General features: G+C 48.7%; 1 protein-coding gene across 4 annotated transcripts in view; it reads right to left on the reverse strand.

The window, feature by feature from the left end:
* TMEM255A (transmembrane protein 255A) overlaps window positions 1-14,765 on the reverse strand; it is a 28,838-nt gene that overhangs the window by 9,909 nt on the left and 4,164 nt on the right. For 2 of the 4 annotated variants that reach the window (XM_054839306.1, XM_054839305.1), the window contains exons 2-6: window positions 14,248-14,390; window positions 9,704-9,766; window positions 4,140-4,229; window positions 2,185-2,247; window positions 1,052-1,140 (exon numbers count right to left, since the gene is read on the reverse strand). In XM_054839306.1, coding sequence (XP_054695281.1) covers window positions 1,052-1,140; window positions 2,185-2,247; window positions 4,140-4,229; window positions 9,704-9,766; window positions 14,248-14,390 — 448 coding nt within the window. The remainder of the gene's footprint in view (window positions 1-1,051; window positions 1,141-2,184; window positions 2,248-4,139; window positions 4,230-9,703; window positions 9,767-14,247; window positions 14,391-14,765) is intronic. The other 2 variants (XM_054839307.1, XM_054839308.1) reach the window with 2 other exon arrangements.

Here is a 14,765-nt window from a genome sequence, read left to right on the forward strand (position 1 = left end):
ACAAGTTTTTCTATTCCAATCACTTCTCTGTGTATGCTCTCTTCAGCTAGTAAAACGGGATCGTGTTCTGTAAACTGTCAAAGGAAAGCGTGAGCTTCACCCTTCTGCAGTGGCTTCCACAGAAACCAAGTCCTACCGACCAGGGATTACCATTCCCAGCACGCGGAACCACCCTCTCCCAACAGCAGCTTTTGATCTTCCTCCACCACAGTCAATGATTTAAGTGGGGACCAGCCCAACTAAGTACTGTGAGAAATGCTAAGCCTGAAACAGCCCTAGGCAAGAGCCAGCTCTAAAAAAAAAAAAAAAAAAAAAATCAATTTATTAATTGCTTGCTGACACATGTTAGACACTCCAAATGATATAAGCACCGCATGCTATAAATTAAGTTGACTTAGGCACAGTAGCCAGATCTAATGACAGCATGATCACTATGCAGTGGTGCTTGACTGGTAACCACTCTTCTGGCTCATCTTTGCACAGTGCTGCTACACTTTCCAACCTCTTGTGACCATGAAAAATATTCACTGGGCAGAGAGGACACTGATTTATGAACACGCAGGTGGCACCAGCCTGCGAACCCTCCTCCCTGTTAGCAGGGTGGGGAATGAAACGGTGAGAAGGTGAAGAACAACAGTGTCCCAGTTTTTATATCTGCAATCTTCTAAACCAAAATAAAACCCAGCGAACAAGCAGTGCCAACAGAGAAGGGAAGCATTAGGACAAGGGATGCTCAACGAGGGCAAAACTGGGGAAGGCACCAAGCATGGGAGTAATGGAAACTTGCGCTCTCTTTGTTTTTCCAGCCGGGCTGGCCCAGCTCACCCGTAGCTGGGATGGCTTTAGTGCATTTCATACACCCCTTTACTCGGTTATCTTTTGCCTGGGAGTCCCTGTGGCTAGCAACCACAGCTTAAGATCCCTTCCCACAACAGCTGTCATTAACCGATACTTTGTTCCTGCCTTATCCTGGCTCTTCAGACACCTGCAAACCAGCACGACTACTGCTCACCCTTCCCACGGCCAGGAATGGTATTTTTAGCTTACTCACTTTCCACAGTTGTACAGGTCACAGCAGAAGCAGGTGTTGGTTTTTATTTTCGGCGTGCAGGGTGCACGGCGCTGTGGGTGACAGATTGCCTGTGTGAATCCAGAAAAAAAAAAAAAACAAACCGTAAAGCACATAAGGATATCATCACCAAACATGGTTCCTGCTGCTATTTGGCCTGCTCTACGTGTAGATTTTGCACTGGTCTCCAGATTAGCTCCAGGCAGATTTTTCTTTCCTTATCTTGCAACGCAGCTCCTACGAAGTACACAGTTATACTGGAATACGGACACAGTAGACTAGAACAGACCAGTGTTTCCTTCCACCATGGGGAAGCCATAGATAAGCACATGCCTGCGTAGGAAGGGGGTTGTGCAACTCTTACAAGCAGCCAAGACCTTGCTGAACTAGCACTCCTCACCACACAGCAACTTAGAGCAAAGAATTATCAATTGGATGGTACAAACTGAGAGCAAGATTCCCATATTGGTGAATAACTGACTAAAGCAGTTAAGTCTCTGCCTGTGGGTAGCAAGACCCAAGCTCACATGGACGGTCTTTGGGCTGAAAAGAGAACGGACCTCACCAATGCCACTGGGTAGTACGTACTTTGCACCTCAAGCAGGCATTTTAATTTGGAATATAGTGTTTATTCAAAACTTCTTGGGAACTTGTGGGGAAATCTAAGAGAGACTCTCAGTGCACAGCAAAGGCAGCCAAAGATGTCCACACACGCTGTCAGTACACAGCAGGAATATCTGTCCCCAATGGGCTTCTCTTTGGAGAAGACAATAGACAGCAGAGCTGCAGAGGCTGGTATATATTGCTCACATCCACAGAAATTACTGCTGTCTGAACTCAACCCACCACCCCGCTCCGGCAATGAATGTGCAACCGAAGATCTAGAGAAACTGGTGTATCTTCCTATCCCCCATCCCCTCCTCTCCACCTGCTCCTTCACTAATGGGGCAGTACCAATTCCACAAGGGGTTCCCACCGAGTCCTCTCAGCACCCCACTCCCGCCCCTCCTCGCTTCGCAGACCTCCAGGGCACCGGAGCAGCAGCCTGGCAGCAGGTTCCTCCACCTGCGCCATGAAGCTGGCCCCTTCACAGAGACAGCTGAACTTGCTCTCACCTCCGGTGGGGTCGTACTCTTGGAGTAGTACTGACATCGCCCCGCGTACAGCGGCCTCAGATCCTGCCAACGAAAAAACACCAGGCTTAGCATTGCAGCGAAATCAAAATCAGCTAGCTGGTCTGGGGAAAGGGGCCAGGCTTTAGAGAGACCCTGCTCTCACATCAGGACCTCAATACAGCGGCTGTTCTGCAACATCCCCACCCACGGCAGCCCCCCACCCCAGCCCCCTGAGCCCCAGGTGATGTTTAACCCTGGTCCTTGGAGGCACGCATTTGTTGCGGCTAGCACGGGAGGAGCAGGCTCTTAAGCTGGGCTCGTTTGGGTGAAGGCGACTACCCCGAACTGAATGATTCATTCCTCATCCCCCCAGACACATCCTAGGGCTGCCTGACGTGTTTCCGAGGGTTCTTCATGCTGAATCATAACAATTTCTCATTAAACTGTTGGCAAATTTGTCTTTCTGGGCCCTTGAGTGACTTGTGGGAAAGCTCTGGAGGATTACCAATGGCTCAGCCTGCAAACAACATGCATTAGCATCTCACTTGGGGCAGCCTGGTCCCCAGGGAAAATCTCGGGGAAAGCAACGCTGGATGCGTATCTGTGTCAGTAAGCCCTTCCCAGGAGAAGCCAGACTTGCTCTCTGGGCGTCCGATCCAAAGCTCGGGGTGGCAGGGCAGCGGCAGCAGCAGGCGATAGGGAGAACACTATGTGCTAGCGTGGCAGGAGCACGTCTCCAGCAAGATGGTGACATTCTTGGACGGTTAGGGGGTGAAGCGAGGCCAAAAAGCATGCCTGTTCATCAAGAGGCAGAAACCAGAGCCCTCGTCATCCCAACTGCTCAGCTCTGGCTGCCTCAGACACGCAGACATCCCCGGGGCCAGCCGGGAGGAGGTGCCAGCTCATGCCATCACCCGACCCATGAGGTCAGCACCTAAAAATCCCAGAGCAAGTCTGTGGCTCAGACCCGCGTGGCCAGGATGAGGAGTCAAAGGAGCTTCACCTTCACGTGCCCTCGCAAGGGGGGTCAGAGGTGGCCAAGACTTGCTGGCTGCATCCAGATAGACGGGGACCTATCACGCAGCTGAGCGGAGCTGCCCTTTGCTGTGTCAGCAAATCCTGCTGTCCAGCCGTCTGTCTACCACTGGAAGGCTCAGGGGCAGGAAAGGGGAGCTGGCTTTACAAGGAGAATAATGGGCCAGCTGACACGGGGAGTTTCCACTTCATGGGTAATTCTGACCTTCTGAAATTCCTTTCCATTCTGATCACAAATAAACCCCAAATCTGTCTTTTTAATCCCATTTTGCAAAAAATGTCAAAAAAAGTCTTCCAACTGCAGGACAAAAGTCTGTTTGCAGTTATAAATTTCAATTAAAAAGCTGAAATGGATTTGTAAGGAGTTTTTTTTCTGTATTAATAACTGAAGCTTTTGCACGTGCCACTGTACTAGTGATTGGTCACAAGAGCAGTAGCTCGTCATTTTTTAAGTCATCGAATGGGAACTGAGAACCTACTGCAAGTGCCTCCTGTTATACCGTAATGCTTTAAGGAGCTTCGTATCAAATTGCTCCATTCTACTACAACATCCAGTGGTTCAATCAGCATTAAGAACTACCTCTGCTAACGTTTAAAATACGACAGATGTTACTGCTCATATATTGTCCCTTGGCAATAGCTGTAATTCACATTATATCTTGTAGTCTGAGACTCAGTAAACACATAAAGCATACACAAAAAACTAAAGCAAAGTTTTAAGATCTTAATGCTTGCTGCTAATTTCAAAGTATTTCTGAAAAACTGATAAATTTTAGAAAAATGTATGATTTAAAACAGCACTGAGCACACGACATATATTTACAGGGTTTGATGTGGCCTGATAGGCGATTACTGACACCATCGCTTGTTTTCCTAGAGTAAAAGTATCGCAGGAGCTGTGTTTTCCTGGAAGCACTTACTATGTGTCTGGCAGCAAAGACACCGTCTACTATGGCACAGCAGAATGCAGCAATGACGCCAAAACTGATGAAGACGATCGATGCGACCAGCTGAGAAAGGAAAACAAAGCAAAGTATCATCTGCTTCTCCACCACCAAGCGTTTCGTGCCCTGTCCACAAGGATACATAACCCACAGTCAATAAGCCCTCAAGCAATCAATGACCCAAATGTTTGCCCAGGCTGCACAGACAATGAAGGCAACGGGATGCGCGTCTCCAAAGAGAGCGTCTGTTCCTGCAAGGCAGCAGGAGTAGCAGCGTTGTGCCGGTCTGGTTCTCTGGGGACTTGATACTGTAAAGCAAGTTTTTCCATGACTCCAAAGTGCTAAACTTAGGCTGAGGATACACCTCCTCTTCTAGCTGCTTCTGCCCTTAACTCTTCCCTGGAGAGAAAGGAGGGGATTTCTTCTCTCCCCATCCTGGAGCGCTCTGGGGAGCTGCTCCTGTGAACACTTCCCAGGCTGTAAGGACACAGGAGATTGCTGTACGTGAATCTCTCTGGTGGGACTGCACCTCCAGGAAACAACGCTTCCATGCAGGCATAAGCACAAAGCCATGAGACCAGAAGACGCGTGACCGGCCTACGCCATCGGCACTGTACACCCTCACAGCAGCCTGCCTGGGCTCCTCAGAGCCGGGTTGTGGCGAGAACAGCCCCCGGGGCCTCCCCTTGGCTTGGGGAAGCTGCAAGGAGAGAGATCTCCACATTCAGCTTAGGGACAGATGGCAGACAGGTCCAATCCTCTTCCACTGGTCCCATCCTGCCCGTTCTTAAAATTAGGGCGAAAGCATTCAGAAGGTAAACCAGAAATACTCAAACCCCAACCCAGGTACGAGAAACAAAGTCCCTACTCCCACTACGCCATTTAAACACCACCTCTGCCAAAGTGCCAGCGCTCAGCTGGGGGAACCGCGCACCAGTGCTCCCAGTACCGACCTCAATCCTCCTCGCCTAAGCACATTGTGGGTATCGACAGGGCCGTGGAGGGAGGGCAAGCATAGCATTTAGACAGGTTCACAGAGACGTAGCTTGGGGAACAGCAGTATTTCCATTTAAAGAACTGAAAGCTTTAGCGGGTTTTTCCCTGCTGGTTTTCCACTCCAGCAATCACAGCCTTCAAGCGTCGGTCGCTGGCAGCTGTTAAAAGCTGCTTCTCCACAAGTACAAAGGTGACTCTGGTCATCGGGAGCTTTGAGCAATAGTAAAAAAAAAAAAATATCCCTAATAGCACAGATCGAAAAATAACCATTAGCTTGGCCAGTGCTGACAGGTATCTTGGGTCTCCTGCCACGGGGATGTTTGTTTTAAAGCTCCAGGTGCTAAGTTTGCTTGAAAACCTTATTTCCTGCCACTGCACAAGGATCCAGTTCTCAGAAAGACAAGCCAAACCCCTTGGCAAACACAAGCCAGAAGGATCCTATAAATATTTTTACAGTATCTCAAGATTTTTAGGTTAATCACACTGTTTTTACCTAAACCTCCCTCAGTGAAAACAGACCTTCCTCCAGCAGCATCCACGTGCAGCCCAGGTCAGCTCGAGCAATGAGTGGAGGTGCAGGAGGGCTCGCGTGGGACTGTGAAAAAGGTCCCTGTACAACTGCATGCTTCAGTTAGCTTCAAAATGAGAGAAAATAATATAGTTTTCTAGATGAGGCAAGCATTCAAGACGTACACCGTCCTACCGCAAATAAAAACTGCGACAGTAGATAGAGCAGACCGTGGAATTAACCCAGTGACCGTGCAAACAAGTCTCGGTCACTAGTAACAAGCTGTCACTGGGATAGTAGATGCTGTGCCAGAAAATACTTGCAGGTGGCAGCAGGTGACAAGTTTTCCAGGATCAGGTCCCAGGCTGGGACCCTGCTTCTGCCAGCTGTAAACACCAGCATTTCCCCCCCACTCAGACCCACAGCATCTCCGCATCTGGATCCAAGTTTGCGCTACCCGGTACAGCAGTCAGCGCTACTGCAACCAGTGAAACCACGCACGGGGAGAAAGCACAGCTACCCACAGTCTCGGTGCAAGAAATGGGGTTTATGGCTACGGTTATTTTGTAGCAAGTTTAGTTTTTCTCTGTACCGTCCTTTGTTTCATACATACATGAAAGAGGATGTTCTCCCTAGGCAGCGTGACCCTCGGAGATGGGAAGTGAGCCAAACACTAAATATATACAATTAGGGTATTTGTCGGTCACCCCTGCTTGCAGATAGGGGCTGCTAATATGGTTATTTAAAATAATACAAGGTTAATGATGATAGTTTCATAACAGCACTACTAGGATATAAGGATCTGGTGTTAGGAATGGGTTTGCTCACCTTATTTACACACAGTTTCCTCTCTTTTTTTTAAGAAAAACTTGAAAACCAAACACTGAGAATTTACAATAAAGAAAACCAAACAGCAAATAAAACCATACAAATTCATTTTACAAATCCCAAGGTATTCAACTAATCTCATGATTTGCCAACAAGATTTTTGATTTGGGGTTGACAACACTGTTACTGCAGCAAGCAGAAGTCCCTCTCAAGAGCCGTGTGATATCAGCGATTGGGCTTCGCTCACCTAACTCCCGAAGTCGGCCACCCCGAGCAGCGCTTGGACGAGAAAAGACAAACTGGGTTCGGATAGCGCGGGAACCCGCAGGAGTGTCCTGGTTCCCTTTAGGCCACGGTCCAGCAACACACGGGCCATGAAGCTGTTAGTTATTACTTTTCCGTGGCACGGATGACTGTCACAAAGGCACATAAAACGCTGACTCTTTGCTTGAAAACTGCTGAGCGGGCAGCTGGGGTGTCAGTCAGTGCAGGCAGCGCCGCTGGGCAGCTGGCCCTCCCCGGGGGGGTGAAAGCTCCCCTTTACTTTGACAAGTGGGAAGTGCAGACACACGGCATGAAAGCCGATACGCTCGGATGGGAAAAACAAGAGAGGTCTATTCCTGCTGGCAGGCTGGAGAGAAGTGAGGAGTGCTGCTTCAGGTTAGCTCTCCCCGTCAGCCACGCTGGCTGGGTCGACTCCTCACGCTGCCCAGGCAGCTTACGGGCAGAAACACGCACGAGAACATGGCAGCAGAAGTTGCTTTTAGCTCTTCCTGCCACCACTGAGGAGTGACTGCGTAACAAGCAACACCAAGACTGCCTTTTAGCAAACTAGGACACTGGGAAGTTCACAGAAGATAAAAAAACCATCCTGCGCTGCAGTGGTATTATGGAAACATAAAGCTGCCACTGTCAAGTGCTCCTGGGCAAGGAGGAGATGTGACTAAAGCACGGGGACAGTAAGTGACAGCTACTGCGCGTCCTCTCTGTGGTCAGCGCAGAGACGCACCAGCCGCCAACCGAGGCAGCAGTGATGCAATTCCTTCAAAGCTGGGTCATGCGTGCTTTTTAGGACACAAAACGCTAGAAAGATGAAAAGAATAAACATGGGCTACCCAGGGCTCTTCAGAATAAACAAGTCAAGTCAGAGCCACGCTGTCACTCATGGGCACTCCTGTGAAGAACGCAGGACTGGCATAACATGGTCATTGCTCAACCAGACCCTGGCATGGTGCTAATCCACGTTGAGCAAGAGGCTTGGAAACCCTGCTAGGACAGAAAGAACAGGGTATGTTGCTCTTGCAGAGCCAGAGTGATAATGAAAAATATATACTAGGAAACCCACCTGCCCTGCAGCCTGTCTGACTGTGGGAAAGGCAGTTTTCCTCTCCTGCAGGGTCTGTCTCACCCTCTCCCTCCTGCTCTGCAGGGAGCACACTATTTGCAAAGCAAAGGGCAAGGCGGCCCGGTCCAGCCTCTGCATGAGGACAAGCAGGAATTTCTCCCAACTCCCTCCGCGGCTTGGCAAACGTGCCTTAGCCTTGGTGAGCAGCACACCCTGCTAATCTGATCCCTGCGCCGTCCCCCCCCCGCAGAGGCAGCTCCGTCCCTGCAGAAGCAGGCAGCAGCGCTGGGCCAGCGGGACAGGCCGCAGGGACAGCACGATCCCCCCTTGGCCCTGTGCGACCTCCCACGAGGAAGGCTGGAGGGATCTCGCTGCCAGAGCGGGGGGCAACCCCTGGGGAGGGGGGGGTGCAGCCACGCTCCTGGGAGAGCCAAGCGGAGGCAGGCATGCCCACGGGGTGCTCCGGGAGCTGGACCGGACCTCCCCACACACTACCTGTAGCCAGCCACACGTGGCAAGCAGAGGAAACAAGCTAGGAAAGATTGCGCTGAACAGCCTGCTGGGACCGCATTGGGTACCAACTTCTTCTGATCTCTCTCTACCTTCTGCTAAATTTTCCCTAAAGACTTCCCCCCACCCTAAGCCCTGTTACTGACACCTCCAAGCACTACAGCCCCTACCTTCAGGCACAGGCAGGAAGATGAGGGGATTGTGAAACAGCATCCGCAAGACAGGTTTAGGGGCCATCAGAAACCCAGCCACGTCCACACAAGCCTCCTGTGCTTGCCAAAGTGGGTAACGTGGGCCAGCTCTGTCCCTACTGCACAGAGAGACCCCCTCCCACCCCAGCACAAGCTCAGTTGTGATCGTTTCGTATCAGCAGCGCCGGTCTCATCAGGTTTGTGCTATCCGCACGTTTGCTGCCCACCTGCTCTCTTCTGAACGTTGCTCCCACAGAATGGGCACCAGAGACCTGCCTAGACAGCGGCTGCCCAGCCCCACCGCACAAAAGCCTCCTTGCAGCACAAGGAGGGAACCAGAGCGCGTTGTGGTCCACACATCTGGTCTAGCCAGCATCTTCTGTGTTTCTCAGGTCCCCAACTGCAGCTTTACAGCATGCAAAGTCTCTCGGTTTTCCTTCCTACTTGAAGAAGCATTTGGAAACAAGGACCAGCAACATACATGTAATCAGCAACTCTGGCTGCTTTTCAGTTACACCAGCCTTCATGCTTTTAGTCATGTTCCTATCTCAAGTGATTTATTCTCTAAACGTATCTAGAGCAGCGAGCTCTGAGTGCTCCTGTCCTCAGGAAGGACTTTCTCCTGGGCCCTGTACAGGTTTTCACCTCCAGTCTCTGGGTTGCCAGTTCCACCACCTGCTTGATCTTCTCCTCTATCCTTTGTTAAGAATAGAAAGTGGCCAAAAACAAATTTTGCAGAGCCTCAAGCCTCTAGAAATATATTTTAAAAGATTTAAAATAACTATGTTAGGTTTATGTTATTTACCATATTATGTATCACATACTGTGACAGCTCAACAGAAAAAGCCTGGACATGAGTCTGTGAAGCACTGAGTATCCTGAAGACTCCAAACACTTTTGTCCCTTGACAAAAAAATCGCACTGAGTTCAGTGAGACTGTGTATAGTCACTTTGTGCTTCCTTGAGCATTTTTTTTTTTAAAATTTAATTTAAAAATATCAGGGTTAACAGCCTTGTTCTCCTAGGCTGCCAGAAACCACCTCTAGTTCTCAAGAGGTACGCAACACTACCCTGGAAAAGTTAGGAAAACCAGTAACACTCTTTACATACAAAATTTGAGTTACTGTCTTTTTTTTTAAAAAAGTTTTTATAACGAACTTACCATTTGCCTTTTGTTTTCTATCAAGTTTGATCCAATTATTCCAAGAAACGACCCAAAACCAAGCTGAAAAACAACATATTGTTAGCATTTAGATCAGGACAATATCCAACATATTTTACATACAGACAGAACACAATTAAATCCAGAAGCAGCAAAAGAACATCCTGCGGATCTGTGAGCACTCTTCCTTCAGCAAGGAATCAGCAGAGTCTCTCACTAGGAGGAACTATCAAGCGTATCCCTTCTATGACACTAAAAGCATGTGCGGAAACCAAAAGGATGAGCTCTGAATTCCATCCCCTCCCCAGTGATGCTGAGAAATGGCTGGTGGATGAGGATATGCATTGCTGTTCTGGAACAACCCTACAAACTCTCCGGAGCCTCCAGATGCAAACCTAGCAGGACCACATCTCACTAGCGTCCGCAGGACCAGGCTCCTGTAACCTCACCAAGGGTGTGAGCAATCACCTAGGTTTTCAACTCAGTTTCTTGATGTGAAGTATGTAATAAGAGAGAATTATACTCGGCAAGATTTAGCAGTTTCCTGCCGCCTTCTACTCCTCCCTCATTTCCAGGCGTGAGGATGCATCAACCAGGGTCTTCTACCAGAAGAGCTCATGCCAGTCCAGCCAGCAGAATGAACTACTCCAGCAAAAGCATCTTTTCTCACTGCCATAACTGACACCACCATTCTTATTTCAGGTCAGTGAAGTCAGCCAGGAGGGTGATTTCCCACCTTTCTCCACAGCCTTAAGCTATTTAGCTACACTAAATAGAAGTTTCTATTTACGGACCACGGGGGGAGATGCAGAAGTACTTCTGTGTCACACCGAGAAAGGTCTTCGATCAGTGTAGAGCATATCCAACTCCACTTCTACAGGTTGGCAAAATGAGAAATGCCAGAAAAGTCCTACAGTTGGACTGGTCAATTAAGCAGGTACAAATCCACTCAATAGATTAGGGGGGTGGTAAAAATCCTGAGTGAGAACGTCAAATACCTGGCCAGCTCCTCGGAAAGTAGAATAAGGCATGAGACAAGCTGCAGTGATTCAAGAATGAGTCAAATAACCTGGAATCGATATTTTAAGATCCAGGAATAGAAAACAAATGTTTAAATCCGATACTAACAAGCAGAGGCATGTGCAGAGATTAGCAGACACAAACATGACAAAAAGTTGGGCTTAAATCTTTCCCTGCTTTAGCTCAGTAACATTTGGTGCAGCGCCGCGGGGAGTGAGGGCTGCTGACTCAAACGGCAGGGATTAAAGCGGAGTGGCCGATCAGGCTGCTGCTTCCCGGCTGTCCGCCTCGCACCCTTGAGCTCTCGGAGACCGTTGTCCCCACATCAGGGACAAACTACCATGGTGGGAAGCAGAGCAACGAAGCCAGGTGCTGCTTAACACTGGGGCAGCAGGCAGGCAGGGCAGAGAGCCGGGGGCACTGCTGAACTGCCCCAAACTGATCTGCCAGTGCTTCTGGGCTTATTATTTTGCTCAGCTTGGGCAAGCAACAACCCCAACCTTCCCAAAGTAACAGGAGTTCTACAGCTCAATTCCAAGCCTAAAACCTGGGAGATCCAGGTATTATTTTCAGTCTGGTGATGTTTGGCAGCAGGGAAGCTGTGGGGCAACACACACCTAAGGCAAATGCTCAAGGAAAACATTCTGCGCCCTTTGAGCTTGATCCAACATGTTTAAGAGAAATGTCCACGTGGTGTTTCAGAGCAGCCTCAAACCAAAAGGTGAAATACTTAAGATAATTCAAAAAGAAGAAATTAGAGCAAGTTTGTACATCCAACAGGTGAAGACCAAATAAATCAGTGGATTCTCATTAATTAACGGGAATTCTCATTGCATCAATGGGAAAAAACAGTCATTCTTCTACGGATGGGACAAAAAGATCTTAGTAATCTGCATCAATCGCATCACTTATTTGCTGGTGGATATGATCCCCTGGGATGTCTGTCTGAAAGGAGGACAGGACCCAAAACAAACATGCTTTTCCAGGGTAAAGCCCTGGGCCAACATGCTTGACAAGGACCGTTACAGAAGAGGTTTGCCAGTAAAAGCCTGAGAAAGGTCAGTCATTTCCACAGATGCTGGAAGCTGGTGTAACTTGCAGACAACACACATATCTCACAGAGCTTCACTTCCATAAGGGTGCTTCCCCTCTGCACCTGATCGTTACTCTTGTCTACTGAGCATCACTGTTACACTCTGGGCTTCCCAGGCCCAGGTCAGTCGTCCGGCCGCAGGTGAGGATACTTCCCACAGAGGCACAGCTGCGTGGCTTCACGGTGTAGTCGTGAAGGTGGTCATGGAGGAGGGTGAAGGCAGCCTGGCTACAGGACGTGTCACTGCACCCTCAGCTTCAGCTCCTCCAGTTGTGTCAATGAGGAACTGCACCGTTTATGAAAGAAACCCAACACCAAAACCCCCCAAAAACCCAAACAAACAAAATCCCACTGATGCGTGGAAGGTATCCAGTGCCCTGTTCTGTCCTTCCTCAGGAGCAGAGGCTTGGGAAGATAATCCCCCACATCAGACAGCCACTTCTTTGCACATTTCCTCCTTGCACAAGAAGCGTTTGCCCAAGGCACGCAAGTTAAAGCAGGACAGAACGGTGCATTACGCATGGCAGCAATGAGACATCTGATGTCCCATGAGATGATCCCATCCATGGATCTGGTCCACACATGGAGAAGTCACGCAGCACACAAAGGGTCTTCTGGCTCTATCTTTTCCTTACCAATGCAGGGCACAACTAATGGTGGTACACCACTAATGCTGCACAGAAACCCCTGATGGAGATGCACACAGGCCTAACATTCATGTGAATTTCTAGATGACAAGACCTCCAAGGAGCTGCTTCTTCAGGGCTGTGGAAGCCACCCGCTCGGGGACAACTCACAGAGTACTCATGCACCACAGCAAGCCCTTTTTTCCACAAAAAAAGGGAGAAACTGAAGCTTGTTACAAAACATCAGCTATTTTAAGCACCTGCTGAAGCATCCAGCAGCACGTTGAAATGTTTTCCTGTGCAGAGAGACAGGCGAGGTCGTCACACATTTCCACACAGCAGATTAATGAATAACTGAGAAGGGGAATTTGGTGACAAACACAAACTGTCAGGGTGCCTCTGAATAAAGCAACTCAAGGCCCTTCGCAAGTCCAGGAATTCATTAATTCCTTGAGTAGATTGAGTCTTACAAAAGCGTAAGCGATGCTGACGTTCCTGGAGCATAAATAGAATAGGAGATGTCAAGGAGACGTGAACAACAGGCTCTACCCATCTGCATCAGTCTGCAGGACCTGCTCTGAAGCACGAGGTTCAACTCGGGCTGACAGAGCGTAGGCTAAGTGCGGAGAGTTTGAAGCCAGCCTGTCACCTTTCTCAACACCTTTCTTCTATGCTTCTCTCTAAAAAAGATCAGGCCCAAATGCAGGAGTTACGAGGACAAGCCAGAAAACCAATCCTAAGCCCGAGAGGCCCAACAGTCTGTAACAACATTCCACACTAATGGCTGGAAAGGAGATTTCTTCAGTCACGGAAGAGCTTGTCCACAGAGAAGTATAAACCTCCCTGAGATCAGCAATGTGTGGCAAATAAATCAAACCACACTAAGGCAAGAACAAGTCTCCACCTACTTATCTGGACTGGCTTTAAGCCTCCAACTTTGAGGCTCCAAACCTAAATGCAGAGCGGTTACACCCGGAGCCTCTAGCCACGGGGCTGCAGTTACACTGCTAACACACCTCACTGCACCGCAGCTCAGTCCTGCTTGTGCTTCTTTATGAGCGTGTCTCAGATGCGCAGGAACAGACCAGGACTTGATTTCCAGCTCGTGTCAGACCTCTGCTCGTACTGGGAGGGCCACATGTACTCGTCCCTTATGCTCCCTGCAGGAGGTTATGCATCTAGTGGCAAGAAGGCTGGGCACCAGTGGTCTTCTCTAAATTAAGCCATTTGAAGCTCTAAGATTGTCCTTTCCCATTTTCATCTGTTGATAACAAAAAAGAAGAAATGGACATGCTAGCTGCTTTGATGTGCGCGCTTCCCTGGCAAGCTGCCACGGCCGCTGCTAACGTGCCTCTCCTCATTCAGGGACTCCAAATTGTTAAACGCTTCTGCAAGTGAACTTTATGACCACGAGTCCACGTGAACAATATTTCAAGACCTTTTCTCTCAACTGTTCTTGGCATCTATGGTCCTTCTTTGCCTTACTTCAGCCTGGGGTTAATGTGATGTATGCAAACAAAGAGGGTCTAAGGTTGCTTTGACTGACATAAGACCTATTTATCTGTCTCACCGTTAGTTCAAAAGCATGTTATTACCTAAGCTCAGAGGAAGCTGCCGCTTGGATGGGATTTTTGCATGGGAATGAGCAGCAGGTGCAAAATAACAATGAAACAAATAAATCAAATGGCAATGAAGTAGCTGAGCATAATATTCAGGACACGATCACCCTTTATAACATTCGCAGCATTACAAGGGACTTCGTAGGCAATAAGTTTTCTAGACCTACCTAGGAGTTCTATACTTACAATAACCCCTGGGTAATAACCTCCAACAGTCACATTTTGGGTTCTTGTTGTAGCAGCTAGGCCCACCGTTAGAATTAATACTGACACAATGAGGAGAGTCACAGTTACGTAGAGGGAATTTCTTTTTCTTCTATTGAACGACCCTAAAAACACACATACACAACAGAATTTGCTGATTCCATCTGGGGACAGTCACGGTACCGCAAGTTTCTCCTCCCACCGCCAACCACATCGTGGTGAATTTTCTAACTTGAGAATATTTTTGGGTTTGGCTGTCACTTTTCACCTTCACTAACATGCTTTATCAAGCGTTACTAGGGCATCTGAATTCACATTTACTTGTCATCGCCCTGATGTAGAGGAAGAGAAGCCTTAAGAACCGTACCTTTGCAAAGCTCATTTGGACGCATCGGAGCCTCCCAGCCCCTCTGGCCTGGGGCGATTGAGTGATGAGAAATATTACCATTAGGCATTTATGTATTTTCTGATCTGTCTACTTACATCAAGCTAAATAACCA

The sequence above is a fragment of the Grus americana genome, chromosome 12 (assembly GCF_028858705.1).
Source record: "Grus americana isolate bGruAme1 chromosome 12, bGruAme1.mat, whole genome shotgun sequence".
Lineage (NCBI taxonomy): Eukaryota > Metazoa > Chordata > Aves > Gruiformes > Gruidae > Grus > Grus americana.